At 42.9% G+C, this 24,385-nt stretch overlaps 1 protein-coding gene across 1 annotated transcript in view; it reads left to right on the top strand.

Moving 5' to 3' along the window:
- The window catches only part of CHRND (cholinergic receptor nicotinic delta subunit), a 54,417-nt gene that overhangs the window by 15,923 nt on the left and 14,109 nt on the right, over window positions 1–24,385 (top strand). Inside the window, exons 3-6 of the mRNA XM_040349680.1 lie at window positions 1,996–2,040; window positions 2,966–3,075; window positions 7,907–8,062; window positions 15,242–15,357. Coding sequence (XP_040205614.1) covers window positions 1,996–2,040; window positions 2,966–3,075; window positions 7,907–8,062; window positions 15,242–15,357 — 427 coding nt within the window. The remainder of the gene's footprint in view (window positions 1–1,995; window positions 2,041–2,965; window positions 3,076–7,906; window positions 8,063–15,241; window positions 15,358–24,385) is intronic.

The following is a 24,385-nucleotide window of genomic DNA, read 5'->3' as shown; positions in this document are numbered from 1 at the left end:
TATCGAGACTCAGGGCTTTATGGGGGCAAACTCGGGGCTCCAGCCCCCACTCCCGGCGCCACTGCTTACAGGTCATTTGTCCTCAAACAGGATATAGACCCAAAGTACATAGCTAAAGTATAATGGCTAAGAACAAAACATCGGACTAATCTAGTTGTCTTCTATGAGCCATAGTCTAAATATGTTTGAACATCTATGGAAAGAGCTAAACATGCAGTCTGGAGAAGACACCCATCATATCTTAGACAGCAGAAGCAGTTTTCTCAAGAAGAATAGATCAAACTACCTATTGGCAGGTACGGTAGTCTCGCTGAGAGCCACAGAATTTTATTATGTGCAGTGATTGTCTTTAATCACTTGCCGACCGCACTATAGCTGGTCATCCAGTTCTGGGAGGGTGCATTCAGACACAGCTGATCACAGATCACGGTAAGGGGCCAGTCACAGCTGATCCCATGTAAACACATGCCAGTTATCAGCATTTCCTTTCCTCAGTGATGTCACTGTGTGAGGAAAGGAAAGCCAATAACCGGCTATCCTGTGACGGCACACATTTACACTGCTAATCAGGGCACTAATTATCAGTGTCCATTGAAATAGATATCCCCTGGCACAACTCCAGGGCAAAACCTAAACTGCCTCTGATTCAAATCTATATTAGTGAAAGCATGCAGATGAGGAGAAACAGTCTGCTGCCTTCAGTGTCCAACCGCAAAAGAGGCAGAGCCTTTATTGTTCTCACAGCTTTATAGACAGAGTGACATCATTCATATGAGTACAACTGATTCGCTAATCCATATATGGTCCTCTCTTGTGATGTGTCTGCTTGCCACGCTGCTTCACATTCCAGGCTTTCAATCGCCATTTTGCTTCTTCGATGGGAGGGGGAACGAGTAGGGAGTACAAAGACATCTGTTTTCAATTTTACTTCCCGGGCCGAGATTTAATTCTATAATGACTCTTTTAAGGAAAATAATAGTATTGTAATACACACACACATACATGATTATATATCAAGAAATAAAAGAAATAAAACAATATAAGAAATGAAAGCAATATTTGAGTGGTTAGGAGTAAAATAACATTAACACAAAATAATCATTTTATCGACTCCATCACACCATCAGTGCAGCCTCGTCAGTCCCACCTATCAGTGCCTGTCAGTGGAGCCTCATAAGCACACATCAGTAAATAAAAAAATTACTTATTTGTAAAATTTGAATACCTAAAGAAAGAAATGTTTGGTCTTTTATTGTTTAGCAAAAAATAAAAACCCAGTGGTGATTAAATACCTTCAAAAGAAAGCTCTCTCTGTCTCAAAAAATGATAAAAATGTCATATGGGTACAGTGTTGCATGACCGGGCAATTGTCATTCAAAGCGCAATAGCACCGAAAGCTGAAAATGTGCCTGGTCATGATGGAAGTAAAAGTGCCTAGTAGGCAAGTGGTTAAGGGTTTACACAAAATATTATGTAAAGAGTCTCATCGTTTTTGTCCATTCCATTTTCATTTGTTTTATCATTAAAAATATTCTGCTAAATCAAAAAGCAAAATGTTATTTTTTTTTATATATAAATATAGAATCAACATTGATGAATGACACTTACTTTGGTAAGATTTAAGTTATTTCAGAGAAAAATGTGGGTTCTTCTTTTGTCATGGAAGGACATCAGCAAACCAGTCTACGTTTATATATCCACTCCAGCAGAGATAGATGGATAAACAGATATGCTTTAAATCAGGGGTCTCAAACTGGCGGCCCTCCAGCTCTTGCAAAACTAAAAGTCCCATCATGCCTCTGCCTGTGAGAGTCATGCATGTAACTGTCAGCCTTGCAATGCCTTATGGGACTTGTAGTTTCGCAACAGCTGGAGGGCCACCAGTTTGAGATCCCTACTTTAAATGCAAAAGTATTTTTGTGGTAAAGTGTCAGCATTTTACATCAGTTACTCAAGCATTATACTTAAGTATATAACAAAATATTTTTTTTGCAGAAAGAAGCAGATGAAACCCTCACCACAAATGTCTGGGTTGATCAGGTAAGTTACATAGTTGGTAAGGTTGAATAAAAACACCAGTCCATCCAGTTCAATTTGTGTGGGTGTATGTGTTCATAATCATTTACCATATTCCTGTATACTGTGCTCACTAACATACGCGTCCAAGAGTTTTTTAAAACTATCAATACTTTTTGCTGACACCACTGATTGTGGAAGTGAATTCCACATCTTTACTGCCCTGACAGTGAAAAAAAAAACTACGTAGTTTAAGGTAAAACCGCTTCTCTAGTTTTATTGAGTGGCCCCATGTCTTCTTACACTCCATGAGACTGAATAGTTTATTCCCTATGCCATAATCGCCATTGAGATATTTGTATATTGCTTTCAGATCTACTCTTAAGCGTCTCTTCTCCGGAGAGAATAAGTTTAGTTCTTGTAGTCGATCCTCATAACTGAGGTCCTCCAGTCCCTTTACTAACTTTTTTGCCCTTCTCTGGACTCCAGTTCCCACACCTCCCTTGCGAGGATTGTTGACCAAAACTGGAGGGAATATTCCAGATGTGGCTGAGCCAGAGTTTTATAAAGTGGTAGGATTATTGTTTTATCTCTGGAGTAAATTCCCTTTTTTATGCATGCTAATATTCTGCTAGCTTTGCTAGCAAGTAAGGTATACTTTATATACAGTACTAGGGGGTTTATCTAATTGTGTTTGTGGTTTTTATATTGTCCTTAAATAATTACTTATAGAAGATGAATTTATATACCTTTTGGTTCAATTCATATTGAACAATTAATGAGTAGCCCATGAGATGAACATAAACCTATGTAATTGTACTTGGACACCAGGTAAATGAGTACCACTGTACACACACTCCCATGTTTACATTGATATATTTTATGTTGTATTCTTGTTTTTCTATGTTATGTCATATGTTGGATGATAATGACTGTGTTCTTTCAACAGGGATGGTATGACAATAGATTGACATGGAATCAGAGTGAATTCTATGACATCAATTTACTTAGAGTTCCTCCTGACATGGTGTGGCAGCCAAATCTTATCCTAGAAAACAAGTAAGAGTGGTCAGCGCCAATAAATATTGTTACCTTTTTAAAATTACTATTTTATTTCAGTTCAAAATGAAAAAAACTATGCGGTACTTCTGTTGCCATACATGCTAAATATCCCAGGTTTTTATCAGTTTAAAGATGAGTAAAAAGAGAAGGAAAAAGGAATACTATCAAGGTCACATCTGCAGAACACCACGGTTGAAAAAAAAATGATATGTTTATAGAAAAGCACTACCGGTATATTATATAATGAACAATAGCAAAAATTACAACATTAAAACTACATTAAAAATGCAACGTTGTCTGGGGGAGGGTCGCAGCTGCGCATGCATCCATTCACCCAGCAATGAGACTTGAATATGGTCTACCGTACTACAAATTAGTTGCCTACTTCCTAAAACTTAATGGGGGAAAAACTGAGGTGATTTATCTTCAGCGATCTGGCCACCCCCCCCCCCCCCCCCCAGATATCCCAATTTGGCCTTCCTAATTTGGTCCAGCTCCGGAGGTGGCCCCCCAGGTCCGTGATCTGGGATTCGTCCTAGATTTAGGTTTAACCCTGGCTCCTCTGGTAAAAAATGTTGTCAGTGCATGTCAGTGGCAGCTAAAACTCCTGAGGGGGCTGTTTAAATATCTGCATATATCGGAAAGAAAAACTGTCATCTCTGCCACGATGGGTAGCTGCGTAGACTACTGCAACTCAGGGGCGGACTGACAGCTCATGGGGCCCCCGGGCAAAAGGAGATCATGGGGCCCCCTGTGTCTCTGCCCATGTGTCCCTGCCCACGTTCAAGCTGCATCCACACAAATCCTACCTATTGCACTGCCCATATTGCATGCGTTCAAAGAATTTCTGGATGCTATGTTCCAAATAAATGTTTATTATAGGAATTAAAGAAAAATAAAATGTACATTAAAGTGCAACAATGGTACATTTTTGAAATTAAGGTTTTCATAAATTAGCACAATATTCCCGCATAGCTTTCCAATCGGCTCTTCATTGGTTAGATTGATAGCAGCACAGCCATTGGCTCTCACTGCTGTCAATCAAATTAATGTTGTTGCACGCCAGGGGGTGGGGCTGAGTCATACACTTATCGGGTATGGCCGCCAAGTGTATCACACAGGAGTGCGCCTGCAAGGTAACCCATTCGGGAGAGAGCTTCCCAGAGGGGGTTAGCTCTTGCGGGGAGGAACCACGAGAGCCTCCATGGGACCCCAGAAGATGACGATCGGGGCCACTTTGTGCAAAACAAACTGCACAGCGGAGGTAAGTATAACATGTTTGTTATTAAAAAAAAAAAAAAAAAAACTGAACCCATACAACCCCTTTAACTATGAATTATGGCCCTAGAATTGCTCTCACTCTGATGTTCTGGTGGATACTTTACATGTAACCAATATTGTTTACATACATATGCTCATCCTACATAACCCTTTTTATATAGAGTGTGTGAAGGGATTATGGGTATGTTTTACATTTTTTTGAAATAATTGTATTTACTTTAAATCATTTTCACTGACCACCAATGTAAGGAACATTCTTCCCACTGATCACCAATGTAAGGGGCATTCTTCTCACTGATCACCAATGTAAGGAACATTCTTCCCACTGATCACCAATGTAAGGGATATTCTTCCCACTGATCACCAATGTAAGGGACATTCTTCCCACTGATCACCAATGTAAGGAACATTCTTCCCACTGATCACCAATGTAGGGACATTCTTCCCACTGATCACCAATGTAAGGAACATTCTTCCCACTGATCACCAATGTAAGGAACATTCTTCTCACTCATCACCAATGTAAGGGACATTCTTCTCACTGATCATCAATGTAAGGAACATTCTTCTCACTGATCACCAATGTAAGGAACATTCTTCCCACTGATCACCAATGTAAGGAACATTCTTCCCACTGATCACCAATGTAAGGGACATTCTTCCCACTGATCACCAATGTAAGGAACATTCTTCTCACTGATCACCAATGTAAGGAACATTCTTCTCACTGATCACCAATGTAAGGGACATTCTTCCCACTGATCACCAATGTAAGGGGCATTCTTCCCACTTATCACCAATGTAAGGAACATTCTTCTCACTGATCACCAATGTAAGGGACATTCTTCCCACTGATCACCAATGTAAGGAGCATTCTTCCCACTTATCACCAATGTAAGGGGCATTCTTCTCACTGATCACCAATGTAAGGGACATTATTCTCACTGAACCACCAACGTAAGGAATACAGTATATATAGGGAACAACACTCACTTAGGCTGGATTCACACCTATGCATTTTTAGTGCTTTTTGCATTTTGCAGATTTGCACTACAGAACGTGTTCCATAGGAAACCATGTTAAATGGACTGTTGTGCAAATCTACAAAATGCAAAAAGCACAAAAAATGCCATAGATGTGAATCAGGCCTTAGTCCAGGTTCACACAGACAGCGGGAATGAAATTGTGTGAGACAGTTCAGCTAAACTCGCACGATTTCATACCCGCATGTCAGTGTGAATTTGGCGGGTGATTTCAGAGACGTCTGTGCGGGTTCCATACACAGATGTCTATGGAAATTGCACCAAGAAGTCGCCAAAAGTCATACAGAATCTACTTTTGGGAATCGGTGCGGTGCCACAAATGGGGCATCGCACCGATTCGGGTAGTGCCATTGCCATGCGATTTGACATGTCAAATCACATGGTATATTGCTTCAATGTAAATCAGGTCTAAGTGCTATTCCCTATATATAACACTGATATCTATACACTGAGTGGCATTCAGTGTACCAGATATCAGTGTGCAGGGGCGGACTGACCATTCGGTCAGTTGGGCACTGCCTTAAGGCGCCGTGGTGGGAGGGCCCGGGCCGGCTCAGTCCGCCCCTGGAGGTGCCCGCAGCAGTGGCAGCTTATCATACACAATAAAAAAAAAAAAAACGAGTCTGTACCCCCGAGAAAGCAGTGCCTTGAACCATTAAATCCTGCTAGCTAGGATGATGTGGCCATTGTATGAGAGGCTCAGGAGGGATGAGCTGGCCAGGATGGATGGCTCATCATGTGCACTAGTGAATAGCACCTGACCTGGTAAATAAGCACAGACACAACACAGGGAAAGAAGGTAAAGTAACAATCAGCATGGCTCTTTATAATACAGATGAGACACAGACAGTGCTTTCATTATGACACTGACCTGTTTCTGCACAGGCAGGTCCGTGTGGATGCCATGTTTGTGTCTGTGCAATTCACTCTGCCTCCGAGACCAGCAGCTCCTTCACAGACAGTCCTCCGCGGCAGTGACTTACGGCCCGCCCCCTCAGCTGAATTCCACAGGGGGAGAGGTGGCCGGAGCGCCTGTCACTGTAAATCCCCGCACGGCTCACCGCTCTGATGAGCCATCCATCTCCAGCTCACACCTGACGAGCCTCTCATACAACAGCGCAGCTACATCAACCTAGCTAGAGGTATCCAAGGCACTGCTTTCTCTGGGTTTTTTTTATTGTGTAGAAGCTGACGCTGCTGCAGGCACCTCCATGGGCAGACTGAGCCAGCCCGGGCCCTCCCACCACGGGGCCCTCGGGCAGTGCCCGACTGACCGAATGGTCAGTCCGCCCTTGCTGCAACTCTCTTTATCTGGGATTGCCAAAGATGTTTCAACTTATTTAAAATGTTGCGGTGAGGTTACTCATAGATGTCCCGTTGAGGGATCATATCACTCCTGTCCACTGTCGCACCTTATTTAAGGCAGGATGTATCATGTTTAAGATTATGAGACTGCTGCCCAATATCTGCTACACCATTCCTCATTCCCTCATTACATTTATAAGAAATCATTATTGTTTCACCTTATCAATGCTACTAAGCTTTGTATACCTATTAGATGGACACAATCTTCACCTCCTACCATCTCAGACTGGTTTAATAAAATTGAACACATAGCCGAAATGGAAGAATTAATTTCTCAATCCAGAGATTCGCCTAAATCCTTTTATGACAAGTGGGCTTGTTGGTTACACTTTAAAAATTCCACTGAGTTTCATTCGTTTAAAAATTCCTCACCATGAAATTATTATATTTCACTCTCTCCCAACACTCCTTATGTAATCTTGATATGACATGGTATGTATCTATACAACATTCGAATTCTCCTTTTGAGAAGTATTTTGTGTAATCTACATATTATATGAATTATATGATTTATGTATATTGTTATGTATTTAATTCTTAAAATTTCAATAAAATATTTGAAAAAAAAAAAGATTATGAGAGGCCTGGCCCCAAGCTTTCTCTGCTCTCATTTTCATAAAAAAACTCTTGTTGGATCACTCAAATCTACCCGCAGACATCTCCTCTACACCTCGGTGCCCAAGAAGATCCGGCGTAGTGGTCGGGCCTTCTCCCATCAGAGTGCTGTATTATGGAATAGCCTCCCTGTTGAGCTCCAGGAGGCCCCTACTATCCTGGTCTTCTGCCGATTACTGAAGACTTGGCTTTTCATGCAAGCCTTTCCTGCATAGCCTCTCTTCCACCCTTTCTGCCGCTCTGTGTTGCTTTTGTTTCCTAGGTCCTCTTTTCCCAGGAACTCTATTTATCATTGCTTAAATAACATTGTTTCAAGATGCTCCATTTTCTTTGTGTATGTCACCAGCACATTCCATCTGAGCACATTAAGGAATACATTTTGACAAATGCGATACCACTTACATGCATAACAAGTGTCTGACATTTTATATTCAAATCTAACATCAGTTTAGTTACTGAAATGTTTATGCAAAGTTTCACAGTTATCAAAGGTCGAACACCAACAATATTTATTTTCATTTTAGCAACAACGGTAACTTTGAAGTGGCCTATTACAGCAACGTTCTCATATATAGCAATGGCTACATCTACTGGCTACCTCCTGCCATATTCCAAACACCGTGCTCCATCAATGTCAACTTCTTCCCGTTTGATTGGCAGAACTGCTCTCTGAAATTCAGGTGATTATATTTGTTCTGTTATAGCCAGTTATCTTGGGGGTTCTATTTATTATAGTTCAAAGAAAATATGCAGGGGTTATAAAGCTTCTTTTTTTTATCTACTTATACATGTGAGTAAGAGCAGCTTTAAAAAGTCACTTTGCCTAGAACTGATGTTTATTTTTGAGGTTCTGCAGAGCTAAGCTACCTAACAGTTTATTATATCACTCAGAACTCTATTGGTGAGATTGTTGTGCTTCAGTTCCTGAATCTTTACTTCCGCTGTGGTTATTATACTGTAAAGACTTCCCTGTACTGTGAGATAATAATACCATAATTGGTGTCAGTGGATGGAATAGTGCCTCAAGGGCAAGATAAAGGCACACAAAGGGCGACATCTGGCCCCTGGGCTGCAGTTTGGAGACCACTGTTATAGGGAATGATTGTAGAGGAGCAGACTGATCTCTATTGGGATTGGGCTTTTTGGGTTTAGGTATGATTACTGGCATACTATATCAGAGCAATAGCTGTACCCGGTAGGTTCAGGCTTGGAACTGAAAGCAAGGTGAACTCTACAATTTTTTTTTAAAAGTAAAGTAGAACTCTATTTTAAATGAGAAGCAAAATGTTACCCCAGCTCCACTGAGATTATAGAAGTCCACGAACTGTCATCCAGTGCTCTAGCCAGGACGTTCAGGCTCCATAAATACGATACTTTAATCAAAAAGGGCTGGCAACTCGGATGCTCCTGAATAAAAGTTCTTTATTGGTTACATGGGTACACGGGTACAGGCTATACGCTGATGCGTTTCGACTAAGAAGCCTTCATCAAAGCATCCATTTCAAAATTTCATAGTTACATAGTTGGTGAGGTTGAAAAAAGACACAAGTCCAACCTATGTGTGCATTTATATTAATAATACAATGTATATCCCTGTGGTAGTCATTTAGGTGCCTATCTAATAGTTTTTTTTAAGTCATCGATGCTCCCCACTGAAACCACTGCTTGTGGAAGAGAATTCCACATTTTTACTGCTCTCACAGTAAAGAATCCTCTACGCAGATTAAGGTAAAACCGCTTCTCTTCTAATTTTAGTGAAAGGCGGCGTGTCTTTTTAAATTCCCTTGTGCAGAAAAGTTTTATCCCTATTGTGGGGTCACCAGTACAGTATTTGAACATTGAAAACATATCCCCTCTCAAGCATCTCTTCTCCAGAGAGAATAAGTTTGGTGTTTGCAGTCTTTCCTCATAGCTGAGATCCTTCAGTCCCTTTGTTAGCTTTGTTGCCCTTCTCTGAACCCTTTTCAGTTCCAGCAGATACCTCCTGAGGGCTGGTGCCCAGAACTGGATGGCATACTCCAGGTGCGGCTGGACCAGGGTCTTCTAGAGTGGGAGAATTATCATTTTATCTCTGAAATTAATCCCCTTTTTAATGCATGCCAATATTCGGTTGGCTTTGCTTGCTGCAGCAGCTTGGCATTTCATGCCATTGCTGAGCCTGTCATCTACTAGGACCCCCCGCGTCCTTTTCCATCCTAGATTCCCCCAGAGGTTCTCCCCCTAGCGAGTAAATTGCATTCATATTTTTGGCACCCAAATGCATTATTTTACATTTTTCAACATTAAACCTCATATGTCATGTAGTTGCCCACCCCATTTCCACACCAGACCATTCTGAGTACTCCCCATTTATCACCACCCTCTGGACTCACCCCCGTAGCCAGTTTTCAATCCATGTACACATCCTTTGGTCCATGCTGACAGACCTTAGTTTGTACTGTAATTGTTTATGGGGAACTGTATCTAATGCCTTTGCAAAATCCAGATAAATCATGTCTACAGGCCTTCCTTTATCTAGATGGCAGCTCACCTTCTCATAGAAGGTTAATAGATTGGTTTGGCAAGAACAATTCTTCATGAATTCATGCTGATTACTTCTAATGATAACTTTCATTATTAAAATGTTGTATATACTTCCTTATCATCCCCTTGAAGAGCTTGCAAACTATTGAGGTTAGGGTAACTGGTCTATAGTTCCCAGGGATATATCTTGGTCCTTTTTAAAATTTTGATGCTATATTGGCTATCCTCCAATCAGCTGGTTCCATTCCAGTCAGTAGAGGGTTCATAAAAATTAAACAATGGTCTGGCAATCACTTGACTGAGTTCCTTACGAACCCTCAGTGTAAGCCATCTGGTCCCGGTGACTTATTAATGTTAAAGCGGAGGTCCACACAAATTACTCACTTAAGCTTGACCCCATTAGTGCATTGCACAGATGTGGCAAGAAAAAAATAAAATAAAAAATTTGGTGCTGTATTTACCTTGATGTCGGTATTTTTTGTGGCACATCCTGCTTGTCACCCCCGCGGGAGTAGGCGTTTCTATCCCTTTTCCCTGGCGGCGCACTGTCTCCTGGGAGCCAAGTGTCAGCATTTCCAGGATTTAGCTTGGTGTAGTAAAAAAAAGTCTGGACCCATGCAGACGCTCGACCGTGTCACTTCTTGTGTGGCTTCGTCATCCAGACAGCTGCCGACGGGGCTTTACCGCGCATACGCGACTTCACTGCCCTTAATCGCGTATGCGCTGGAGCTAGCTGCAGTCCAGAAACATTATGGTCTTGAGCGGGTCATCATCAATTATTATAATTTTATTTTATAACAAACCGGACATCGGGGGAGTTATTAAAGCTAAAAAGTGAGTGTAATATTGTAACTATGAAAGTGCATGAATGGTGAAAAAAAAATGAATGCTTGGTGGACCTCCGCTTTAAGTTTTTCAAGTTTATTTCTAATTCTATTCTCTGTTAGCCATGAGGGTGTTTCCTGTAATGTGTCATGAGGATAAACCTTGCAGTCTTGGTTACTAAATCCCCCTGTTTCCCCTGTGAAGACTGAAGAGAAGAATACTTTTAAAACCTTCACCAACTTTCCATCTTTTGTAACCAGATTTCTTTCATCATTCTTTATGGGGCCAATGTTCTGACCTCCCTCTCTTACTATGTATATACTTTTTTTTTTACTCTCCTCAGCCATGTGCCTTTCATGTTCTATCTTGGCTGCCCTGATTGCACCCTACATTTCTTCTTGCATTCTTTGTAAAGTTGTAGTGAAAATTATGACCCCTTAGCCTTGTATATTTTGAAGGCCTTCTCCTTTTCTTTTATATGCATTTTTTTTTGTTGAAGTTAAGCCACCCAGGACTTTTGTTGGCTCTTTTAAATGTATTTCCCATTGGGATGCACTGGCCAATACCTTTATTTAATATGCTCTTAAAGCTCTGTGTTCATTGTTCCTATGATTTTATACCATTTCATATCTATATAATCTATATATAATGTAGCACTACCCCTGTAGGAGCTGCTGGTTTAGATTTGGGCATGCCGTTACCTTACTGTTCCTTGTGCTTGTCTCAGTGGTTTTCCTTGAAGAGTTATCCAGAAGAAATGTCTGCACCGTCTCTTTCAAGGGTTTTATTGAATAAAACTTTCCAATAGAGGGATGGGGAGGACTCTGGTATCTTACTTGCAGATCATGGACATTCTCCTAGGTCCAGAGGAACAACTGTCTCCGCGATGGACTTTGCAACCACCGGATAGATCCACTCTCACTGTCCTAGCAGCCGGTGCTAAGCTCGATCAAAAGATAGTCTCTGCCACAGACTTGGTGAACTTGGGGTTCGCTCAATAGTCTCTGCCACAGACTTGTACAACCCCTCACTGGGTTAACTTCTGAAGAAAAAGAACACGACTCTCAGTGCCAGGATCTTTGAGCTGTTCCGGCAGCACTGTGAGGCAGATTTTGATCCAGATACATCCTCCAATTGAGTCCTCAATTGCTCGGTCCCTTCAATTAAGCAAGGCGACACAGGATCATCCCTGGATCAGTAGGCCCCAGTGGCTCCTGGGCTTACATCTCAGTTGTGACCATAAGTGGGCATTTCTGGTGGCCATGGGTGGACATCCTAGGGGAGGCTGCACTGATAATCAATCGGTGCAGACCTCCCCTGTCAGGAAAGCAGCTCTCCTCTACTCGCATCTGTCAGCATAAGTAGAGGAAAAGCCGATACACGGCTTTTCCTGTTTATACTGTGATAAGCTGTGATTGAACACAGCCAATCACGTCAGAGGGTCTTTACCTAGATCAGAGATGCGGTGTGTCAGACTGACACACCATACCACCGATCGCCATGCTTATCCTGCTGGATATCATATGACGCCCAGTCAGGATAACGGAACCACTTTGGGGCTGTCATTTTTCTATATGGCGGGTGGGAAGTGGTTATACCAGCAAGAATGAAAGAATTGCATAGAAAAATACAGTAAAGCACAATCATTTTGCAGGCCTTTCAAATGGGAAACATGGAGAAGATATGAGTGTCCCCAGTACATCTTTGACTATACTAACAGCACATACCTGTATGTGATATACCTACTGTATACTGCAGGGGTAGGCAACCTTAAAGAGGTGGAGATCAACCTGAACAACATGGGAGAAGTCAAAGATCACCGGCCACAGTGTCACCTCCTTTACACATGATTTAAAGTGGAGTTCCACCCAAAAATTGAACTTCCACTTTATGGAATCCTCCCTCCCTTTGGTGTCACATTTGGCACCTTTCAGGGGGGAGGAGGGAGCAGATACCTGTGTAATACAGGTATTTGCTCCCACTTTCTGGCATAGATCACTGCTGTGATCGTGGTGACCTACGCCACTTCCTGCACCTACACTGTCCTCCCCCGTTGTCTTTTGGGAGACACACAGGCCTCAGAAGACAGCAGGGACCAGTGAGGACGTGCAGCGCGACTCGTGCATGCGCAGTAGGGAACCAGGCAGTGAAGGTGCAAGGCTTCACTTCCTGATTCCCTCACCGAGGATGGCTGCAGCCGAGCAACTGATCGGCATCGGCTGCCGACATCGCAAGCTCCCTGGACAGGTAAGTGTCCATATATTAAAAGTCAGCAGCTGCAGTATTTGTAGCTGCTGGCTTTTAATATATATATTTTTAGGCGGACCTCCGCTTTATACCTCTAATTGCCGTACTACCATGTCTCAATTGCGTGCATTTCACGGTAATCATGGGTCACCACCACCACCACCTGTCAAACACACTCGGATCACTTTTCAGAGGAGCAGCAGTGCCTGCTGCACTTGAGAATGAGCCCTCAGTTGCATTTGGCAGCGGCACCCTTAGGGATCATTCACGCGTAAAGTTTGGGGCTGGTAAAACCTTGCGGTTGAGTCACGGTTTCACTGCCCCCAATCCCTACCCCCTTTAGCTGTTGAGGAAGCAGGAATTGGGCCCCCTGTTGCTTTTGGTGGGTGCTACCACCTGCCAATCGTGACCTATTAAAGTAAATGGGGCCACTCTGCAAGTGCCCCAAAACTGCATGCATCTGTGGGGTCCAAGGGGTTAAAGCAGGTGGTGAGAAAGCAACACAACACTGCCTGCTTTAACCCCTTGTTTGCTGTACTGCACAAGGAGGTGCAGTTGGGGTGATGAAAACAGGTCTTAACTGTGGGGTTTTACCACCCCCCAAACTGCAAATGTAATTGAACCCTTACTGTTCTGAGCCCCTTAAAAGGCTGGTTCACGCTGATGTGCTGTGGTTTACCTGCACCGCCGGTGCAGCGCAGTGCATCTACAACTTTCCTGCGTTAGCTGTGCTTTGCCATAGACTTCTATTATATCCTGCAGGTGTGGTGCACAAAACTCCATTAACCACTTCAATACCCGCCCATTGTCATTTGACGTCCACAGATTGGATCTCCCATCCTGGGTGGACGTCAAATGACGTCCTGGGCTTTGCGGGTGGATATCTGAATGATGCCTGCAGCTAGAGGCATCATCCAGATATCCTTTTGTTCTGCCGGCGATTCTGCGCAACATAAGAACGATCATAGCGGCGGTTTCGCCGCTTGATCGTTCTTACAGGCGGCGGGAGGGGACATCCCCCCCTCCCGCTGCCATCCGGTGCTTCTCCGGGCTCTCCCGTGCCATCGGGGGCCCGGAGAAAGAATCGTCCGGCGCTCGCAGGAAGCATAGAGAGGACTGGTGACCAGATGGTCACCAGTCATCTCTATGACCGTCGGAGGACCCGGGCGCGATGTGATGACGTCACGCCCGGGTCCCCGTAAGTAAACAAAGCCGCGATTGCGGCTAGTAAGCAACAGTATTCGTGAGATCGGTGAATTTTTTTTCACCGATCTCATGGTTTCCAGCCTGGAGGAGAGATGCAGGGTCTTATTGACCCCGTATCTCTCCATAAAGAGGACTTGTCACACACATTTCCTATTACAATGGATGTTTACATTCCTTGTAATAGGAATAAAAGTAAAAAAAAAAAAAAAAAATAGAAAAGAAGTGTAAAAAAAGAAAAAAATAAGTAAAAAAATAAATAAAAGAATAAAAAATAAAATTAAAACGCCCCTGTCCCCGGTAGCTCGCGCGCAGTAGCGAACGCACACGTAAGTCCCGCCGACATATGTGAACGCCGTTTAAACCACATATGTGAGGTATCGCCGCGTGCGTTAGAGTGCCAGCAACAAATCTAGAACTAGATCTCCTCTGTAAATCTAAACTGGTAACCTGTAAAAAAAAATGAAAGCGTTGCCTATGGAGATTTTTAAGTACCGAAGTTTGGCGCCATTCCATGAGTATGCGCAATTTTAAAGCGTGACATGTTGGGTATCTATTTACTCGGTGTAACATAATCTTTCACATTATACAAAAAAATTGGGCTAACTTTACTGTTTTGTTATTTTTTTAATTCATGAAGCAATTTTTTTCCCAAAAAAGGGCGTTTTAAAAATTATTGCGCGAATACCGTGCAAGATAAAACGTTGCAATGACCGTCGTTTTATTCCCTAGGGTGTCTGCTAAAAAAACATATATAATATTTGGGGGTTCTGCGTAATTTTCTAGCAAAAGAATGATGATTTTTACATGTAGGAGAGAAGTGCCAGAATAGGCCCGGTAATGAGTTGTGTATAAAAGCCCGGTATTGAAGTGGTTAAAGTGCACCAAACCTGCAGGATATAATAGAAGTCTATGGCTAAATTCAGCAAACCCAGGATATACTGTATACATCAATACTAAAAAAAAACTACAGATATTTAAAAACAACAAACACCCTCAGTGATTTATGTGTTTCTAGACTTAATTGTTGCTTTCCTGTAACACATTTGTCTCTGCTGTAGCTCATTAACTTACAATGCCAAAGAGATAAACCTGCTGCTAAAGCAAGAAACGGATTTGGATACACAGAAAAATTTCCAAGTGGAGTGGATTGTCATAGATCGAGCCGCGTTTACAGGTGAGGAAGTTCCTTTCTTTACTGCGTCAATAACAATAATTACAATCCTTGCATGCGGTGGCTCCATTCATTTTCTTATTTTGGGCTTTCTTCCTTTATTTTAACCTAGTCATCCTGCAATAAAACTCTTTTATCCTTGCTGTTCTATATCTAAGAGGGAGCAACGTTTTCACCCTAGGACGTCCTAATTTGATTACAAACCCCCCCTCCTCATCTCCAACATAGGGGGGAGTGTTCTCACATGCAGAGAAGAGAACTATGTGAGATTTCAGTGCAGCATTGAAAGAGTGCACAGGAAATTACATGCTCACTGAGTTTCTGGCAGGATAAACATTGTTGCATTTTTTCATGTTTTGCAGATATAATAAAACACTTTCTATGATATCTCTCATGTATGGATGCATAAATATTGATTCATGATTCAGATGACCAGAACACCTTGTTGGTGTTCCCTAGAGAATCCTTATAACTGCATTCTTACCCATTTGTTGTGTTGTACATGGAAATGTAGGCTGTACAAATACACACCATAAATATTATGCAATAAAACATTTCTTTATTATTTATTTTTATTTTTTATTGGTGATAAAAATGTCCACGGCACCTTTCATTGGTATATAAACATGGGCCCGGATTCACATACAGCGGCGCATCTTTGTGCCGGCGTATCGCATCTCATATACGCTAAGCCGACTTAGCGCATCTCATATACGCTAAGCCGACGTAACTCTGAGAGGCAAGAGCAGTATTCACAAAGCACTTGCTCCCAAACTTGCGCCGGCATAACGTAAATTGGCCGGCGTAAGCCCACCTAATTCAAAGTAGGAAGGTAGTGGGCGTGATCTATTATAATGAAGCGTGACCCCATGTAAATGAAGGGCCGAACGAACGGCGCATGCGAGCGCATGCGCACAATCACATCGCATATACTCCCTAAGATACGACGGCTCAATGCCTACGACGTGAACGTAACCTACGCCCAGCCCCATTCACGTACGACTTATGTAAACGACGTAAAACACGACGGCTGTTCCCTGGTCCATACCCTAACATGACTTACCCCTGCTTTAGGTGGAATAACTGTACGCCTTACGTAAACGACATAGACTACTGCGACGGGCGTAAGTACGTTCGTGAATCGGCGTATCTAGGTCATATTTTTATTTACATATTCGACGCGTAAATCAATGGAAGCGCCCTTTGAGGCCAGCGTAAATATGCGCCCAACATACGACGCGTAGGAGACTTACGTTGGTCGTATGAAGCCAAAATTCAGGCTTACCTTGTTTGCTGAATAAGGCGCATAGATACGATGGCGCATCCGTGGACTTACGCGGCGTATCAGAAGATACGTCGGCGTAAGTCCTTTCTGAATCCGGGCCATTGTATTTATTATTCTTGTTTAACCTTTATCTTTATTCAAATCATTAATGAATAAAACTTTCAAAACTTTAAAAATATCTTTTAATATTTCGCTCAGTCATAGAACTCGAACGAATACCATAAATAAATATTCATTAAGTCTCCCCTTGATTCAAGGGTGACAAACCACATAACAGGTGCTGTGACAGGGGTGGTAGGGAAGGGGACTTATCAAGCCGTTATGGGGTCAACTGTGACCTGAGCCTAAGTGCGGTGGTCTTATATAGCCCACCGCACGTGTATAACTCCGGAACCCATGTGTTTTTTTTTCGCTTGAAGTCACGTTTTTCCCGCTTGTGATACACATGCCGGTGAAAAATTTTAAGTGACCATACTCAAAAAAAAAAAATTTCTAATTTTTTGACTGCCACAATCCCATGCTGTGGGCACTAATTAATGCCCACTTTTTCAATGGGCTGTTAGATTAGTAGCTGTAAAGCCTATGGACACCATAAAAGTAACGATGCACTTTGTTTTTTTACCCAGTACATTTAAGATTCAAGCTTAAAACAGGCCAAAGCCACACGTTCACTTTAATCACGCCTCTTCAGCAGTACATACTCACCTTTCCGGTCTCCTCCGCCATTCTGCTCAGGCTCTGGAATTAGGAAAATAAACCCTGTGTAGGATTACACAGGTTCACTTTAAATGGAGCTTACACAATAACAAAATACTTCCTCCCCATCCCTGTGATAGCTCTGGCCAAATTACCAAGCTTCTGCTTCCTCACCATAGAGGTGAGTATGTACTGTTTGGCAGAAAATGTCATACACACACACCATAGTTTGTGGACTCTAACTTTCCTACAGACTAAATAATATACACAGATTTGGGTCATTTTCACCAGAGAAATATAGCAGATTGGCCTAAATTTATAGAAAAAGATTATTTATTTGCCAAGTTTTATACCAGAAACGAAGAAAAATGTGTGTGGTTTTTATTTTTTTTGGTCTTTTTTTAATTTAACACAAAAAAAAACAATAGTGATTAAATACCACCAAAGGAAAGCTCTATTTGTGTGAAAAAAAAGATTAAAATGTCATATGGGTACAGTGTTGCATAACCGTACATCTGTCATTCAAACTGCAACAGCGCTGAAAATTGGCCCGGGCAGGAAGAGGGTGAAAGTGCCTGGTATTGAAGTGGTTAAACACATCAAGCTGTTCACACAGGCATATGACAAACAAAAACAATGAATCTATGGGTGAATCTTGATAAATACTCATCTTGCCAGAAATAATGCTACACAATAGTAGCACCAAGGAGAGAGATTAATGGCATTTTTTGCTTTAATAAAACAAAAACTAGTAAGAATTTGAAGGATCCCTAAAATTGTTCACCAATGAGGGTGCAACCACTTGCACTTAAGTAGGTAAGCACTTTCCTTGCCAGCTCACCTTCCTGGCAATGGAAGTGCTGGAAAATGTGGCTCTTATTAGCATGGTGCATTGGGAGAGTGAATCCCATTTTTTTTGCGTGGGGGGGGGGGGGACCCTTTTAATTCACCCCCCCCCCCATATGCTAAAGGGTACAAATGTTAGTATAAAAATAGGAGGGTTACAGTGGGAGGTTCACTTTTTTCATGCTTTGGAAATATCGTAGTCATTGCCCCCACTTATACCTTTTACTAATCTTCTGTGCCACTAACAGGTGTGGAAAGCTCATATTTGCACAATATATATGGACAAAATCATATTACCTCTCACCAAAAAACAGGTACACTGTCTCTTTAAGACCCATCTGCCTTCACCCACTCACTTCAGAATCAGGTGAGCTCAGACATTTCCAAAGGCAGACAGCAGACACAGTCAGAATCTGAGACATAACCTGTCAGACTGTCAAACCCACAGAAGTACACAGCATAGGGGAGCCAAGACAGCACATCCAGAGGCAGACAGAAGACTCAGTCAGAATCTGAGGGGAAGCCCTTTACCTGGCAGGACTGCAGAGAGAGGGATAGAAGCCCTCAACTGCAGACCTCCAAGACCATTTACACCATTGCATGGCCACTGGCCCATCCTGCCCATCTCCCTGCCCCCTGTGACATCCTTCACAGCCTCTCTCAGACTGACAATAAAGCCAGAAGAGCAGTGCGGTGCACTGCATATAAAAGACAGGAAAAAAAAAGCCCAAGGGAGAGGCAATGATAACATTGCAGAGTTTTTTTTTTTTACTTTCAATACATTTTTATTGAGAATTCATGTCAGGTTACAACAATGAGATAATCATCATGAGCAACTTATGCCCTAACTAAACATACATGTTATTATGATAATATTATAAACAATTACCAAAGATAGATTCTATTAATTCTATAATAAATAAGAATGTCTGCTTGCATATCATTAAAATGTTGGAGAATAAAAAAAACCCCAAATATCAAGCAGGCTACTGGTAAAGTTACCCTGACTACGGGGAATCTGGTCCAGATGAGATCCCGAGCCCCCTCCCCCAGCACCCCGATAGGGATCATGCTGTGCCAGAGTGTGGACCCCCAATCCCCCCAGACCCTCCCCCCCAGCTCGCATCACTCTCACCAATGCGAATTACATAGAGAAATATCCAAGGGTAACGAGAGGAATACCCCTTCAAAATAGGTACATAACGTATGTAAAATAAAGTAAATAAATACGGGCCGTCCATATATAACTTAGAGTTATAACCCCACATTTAACGTGTAGTCTGGTTGGTAAAAGAAAGATAACCAAGAAAGATAGAACAGAGAGGTAAAGTGAGAAAGAACAGAAGAGAGAAAAAGGAAGGGAAAAGGGTAGGGTGATCGAAATATTGCCTAACCTCACAGACAATGTCTTCTCAACATTTAAATGGGGTCTGGGCTAAGACGAATGCCAACATATTCAGCCCAGGGATTCCACACTTCATGGAAAGCCTTGGTCGAATTAGAAAGAATGCTGGATAATTTTTCTTGAAGCATGATCCAAGAGATTTTTTGTCTGACCAATGATATGAGCGGCCTGGGCTGTTTCCAAGATTTGGCTATAGCGATCTTAGAGCCAAGTAACATGAAGTGGATCAGCTTTTGTGAGGATCTAGGAAGAAGAGGGATGTTAGCATTCAACAAGGCAACATTGGGTGTCCTGGGAATCCGAAACCCTGTTACCTTATAGATCATATTGAAGATGATCCTCCAAAAGGAACGTATTCTAGGACATTCCCACCAAATGTGAGCCATGTTGCCCCGGAGCTGGCATCCCCTAAAGCATAGAGGGTCAGCTGCGGGGAAAATGGCGGCTAGCTTGGACGGAGTCAGGTACCATCTGGTGATGACCTTAATGCTTGCCTCCATCAAGGAGATACCTTGTATACCCCGAAAAGATCTAAAGACAGCTTTATGCCAGTTCTCCAGGTTAATGTCACATTGGAAGTCGGACTCCCAGGCAACCATATAGGATGTTTTAGACGTCGGGTGGGTGAGGGCCGAGTAGATCAGAGAGATGCCACCCCTCCCCTCCATGGCCTGTCCGCACCAAAATTCATACGAAGTAAAGTCAGGGGGTAGGGGTTTAGAGTTCCAGATACTATTTAGAAATTGTGATATTTGTTCGAAGTGGGCCCTCTCAGAGTCTGGAATGTGAAGGGATTGTATACAATATTTGAGGGAAATGGGGCCACTAGAAGTAAAGTATTGTCCAATCCGATACAGCCCCTTGTCCATCCACCATTTAAATTCCGAGGATTGTAGCCCTGGCGGGAAGTCAGGGTTGTTGAAAATATGAGCTAACGGATGGGCGGAGGACGTTATGCATTTGTTGTGTCTAAGGCGATCCCATAGGACAAAAGACTGAGACAGTACTGGGGATAGGATAGCAGGGCGGGTCTTGACAGGGGACCATAAAAGGTAGTCTAGGGGGATAGAGGGGACAGCTTGCTGTTCGATATTCACCCAATCAGGAATATTGTGTTTGGCATATATTGTGGAAAATTGAGCTAATCTTGCTGAAAGATAATAATTGTGGAGGTCGGGGAGTCCCAGTCCCCCTTTACTCCTATGACGAAAAAGTGTGTTCTGCGGAACTCGATATCATGAAGAACCCCAGATGAATTTAAGAACTTTACTCTGCATAGTTTTTAGGTGACTTCTCTTAATTGGAATTGGTAGGGAGCAAAATAAATATAGTAACCTTGGAAACAACGTCATCTTGATCGAGTTAATTTTTCCCAACCAGGATATAAAAAGCTTAGACCATGCAATAAGATCAGCCTCTAGCCTTTTATACATAGGGGGGTAGTTAAGATCATATAGGGTCTCCGTTCTGGCTGCCAAATTGATACCCAGGTACTGAATCGAGGAGTCGCTCCAAGTAAACTTAAATGATTGTTTAAGATTAAGAACTACAGGAGGGGATAAAGAAATATTAAGTGCCTTTGATTTGGAGAAGTTGACCGTCAGACCTGAAATTTTAGAGAAGTCTTCGAGAGTGCGGCATAAATTGGGAAGTGTGGACAGTGGGGTGGTTAAGAAAAGCAGTATGTCATCCGCAAAAAGGGCACATTTGTGAGTTTGATCTCCACAATTTACTCCTAAAATATTAGGGTTTAGTCTTATAGCAATTGCTAGGGTCTCAATAGCGATAGCAAAAATTAGCGGAGACAAAGGGCATCCTTGTCGAGTTCCTCTTCCTATTGCAATAGGTTCGGAGTAGTGACCCTTAATCCGGACGAGAGCTTTGGGAGAGGTGTACAGGGCCCGGAGCAAACCCATGAACCTAGACCCAAATCCCCATGTGTTTAGTACTTTGAAAATGTATGACCAGGACACTGAGTCAAAGGCCTTATGAAGGTCCAGTGACAACAGAAATCCTTTTTGGGGGGGTCCTCCTGGCCAATTAGTTTGTAGGATTGACACTAGGTCAATTGCTCGTCGAATTTGGTCCGGGCCCTGCCTGCCTGGGATGAAACCAACCTGGTCTTTGTGTACATATTTCCCTATGATCCCTGCCAGTCTATTGGCTAAGATTTTTGTGAGTATTTTGAGGTCATTGTTTATTAGGGAAATAGGACGGTAGTTGCTGACATCTTCCGGGTTTTTGTCTGGTTTGGGAATTACTGTGATAAAAGCCGTATTAATCTGGGAGTCAAAAGGGTCACCTTTGGCCTTAGAATTGAAAAATCTGGTCAGGTGTGGTGATAAAATATCCGAAAAAGTTTTGTAATATGGAATGGAGAGACCATCCGGCCCCGGCGCTGAGCCAGAACGGAGACCCTCTATCACCCCCCTCACCTCCTCCACCGAGACCTCAGCATCCATTATCTCTCTATGGGCCATTGTTAGAGAAGGGATAGGAAGTCCATCCAAAAATTTAGATGTTAAGTCAGCCGGAGGAAGAGTGGGAGAGCCATATAGGCGCGAGTAGAAGCCATGAAAAGCTTCCAGTATCTTGGAAGGGTTGGTCGTCGGAGGTTGCCCCCCTATTCTAATTTTAGGCATGGAAAGGAGCTTGGGTTTTGGGGTTAGTTTGGCCGCTAAGAGTGGGCCTATTCTGTTGGCCTGGGTATGAAATTTGTGTTTGCTCCATCTTATAGCTTTTTCTGCCCGGGTCGTAAGCGCCAGGTTAAGAGCCAGTCTCGCTTTATCTAGTTGGGTCGATGAGACACCGGAGGGATTTCTTTTGTGTAAAGCCTTTAGGGAGACATATTCAGCCTCCAATTTATCTATTTCGGCTTTTTGTTCTCGTTTTGCCTGTGTGGAAATCTGAATGAACCTTCCCCTGATAAAAGCCTTGTGAGCTGCCCAAAGCGTTTCCTCAGAAACTTCCCCTGTGTCATTAATTTGAAGTATTCCCTTAAGGCCTTATCTATTTCCATGACTTTAGCCGGATCCGAGAGTAAAGATTCGTTCAGTCTCCAGAAAGTAAGAGATCCCTCCCTGTATCCCAGCCGAAGAGAGACTAGTACCAGGGAGTGATCTGACAATGCGGGGTCCCTTATAGAGGCCGAAGTGATAGCCGGAAGGACGGTAGATGGAACAAAAACATGGTCTATGCGAGCATAGGTGAGGTGTGGATGAGAAAAGTGAGTGTAATCTCTTTTAGAGGGGTTAAGTTCCCTCCAAGTGTCAGCTAGGCCATGATCATAAAGAAGTTTAGCTATTTTAAGACTCTCCCTGGTAGGGCGAATCGATTGGGACCCAGATGGTCTAGTCTTATCTAATCCCTGATCAAGGGCAGTGTTAGAGTCCCCTCCAAAAATTACGGTGCCTTCCAATTCCGGGGAAAGGGCGTCAATCATAGATTTAAAAAATTTGGCCTGTCCTCTGTTGGGTGCGTAATATGACACCAGTGAGAACAATTGTTCCCCAATCTTGCCCTTGACTAGTAAAAACCGCCCATCAGGGTCTACAGTATCAGAGATTTTAGTAAAAATACATTTCTTGGAGAATAATATTGCCACCCCTTTGGTCTTATTTATTGCGCTGGCCAAGTAGAATTGGGGGAAGAACGTGTGGAGAAAGGTGGGGCTGTATCGGACTGGAAAATGAGTCTCCTGTAACATTACAATGTCCAGGCGAAGTGATTTGTAGTGGTCCATCATTTTTCTCCATTTAATTGGAGAGTTTAAGCCCTGAACATTATGGGAGGCTATGCGGAGATTAGAATCTGTCGTGTTAGCCATGGAGGAGAGAGCCGGGACCCCCGAATAGACAACCATCACTCACCAGACGTCGTCCCAGATCCCGGAGCAGCCTAAGGAACCAAGCAGTCGGGTCCATGGTGCAATTATCTTCATTAAAGAACCTATGAACATAAGAGAGGTTTAGGCATGATCGTGAGCAATGTGGCACTGAAGGGAGTGGAGTGGGAAGACAGGAAAGGAAAGAAATAGAAAGGTCTCCCTGAAGAAGAAGAGTGAGTGCTAGGAGGGAGAAACCCCAGTCACTCAACAAGTGTAAATCACTGTCAGTTACCCCTAAGAAGGAGTGAACTGTCCATCCCTCAGTAACCATAAGCTATCCAAAGGATGGATGGAGGCGCATCGAATCCAGGCTAGGACCGGGCGCCCAAAAGACAAATATCTATCTTAAATTCAATATTTTTGGTACACGGCACTAGCAAAAATAAAAGTAACAGAATAGTCTGTTAAGGCCTGTGTGTCCCCTAGATAACACCAGCGGCCTCCCCCCCACTAAGTGGGGTAAAGGGAGCCCACCGCTACCCCCAGGGGACCCCTGTGACACAACTACGGTATTCCCTTATAGGTATACAGCTAATTGCAAAAATAAACGGAGTGAACCACTAGGCATCAAAAAATAGAAATACTTGTATAACAAACATAGGGTAAGCAACAGGTTCATGCAATAGCCGGTGGCAACAGGTTCATACAATAACCGGTGAATCATGAAAAAATGAAAAAGTGAGGAAAAAGGACATCACAAAGGTGGAGTTCAGTCTTGGGACTAAACAAAGTAGTTCTCTCAGACCCTCAGGGGTCAATAACCAAGTCACTTGGTCAAAAGTAGGAGAAATAGGTGGGTTTTTCCCTCAGGTGGCTTCAGCATCCCTGGCTTTTTTGTTTTTGTTCTTCATCCACAGGGGAGAAGGTGGACTGGTGGGAACAGCCCTTTTATTGGATCCATGGCCAGTGTTAG

Source organism: Rana temporaria, chromosome 4 (genome assembly GCF_905171775.1).
Source record: "Rana temporaria chromosome 4, aRanTem1.1, whole genome shotgun sequence".
In the NCBI taxonomy this organism is placed as follows: Eukaryota; Metazoa; Chordata; class Amphibia; order Anura; family Ranidae; genus Rana; species Rana temporaria.
Note: the sequence above shows the minus strand (reverse complement) of the source record. Positions and strands in the feature narration are given on the sequence as shown.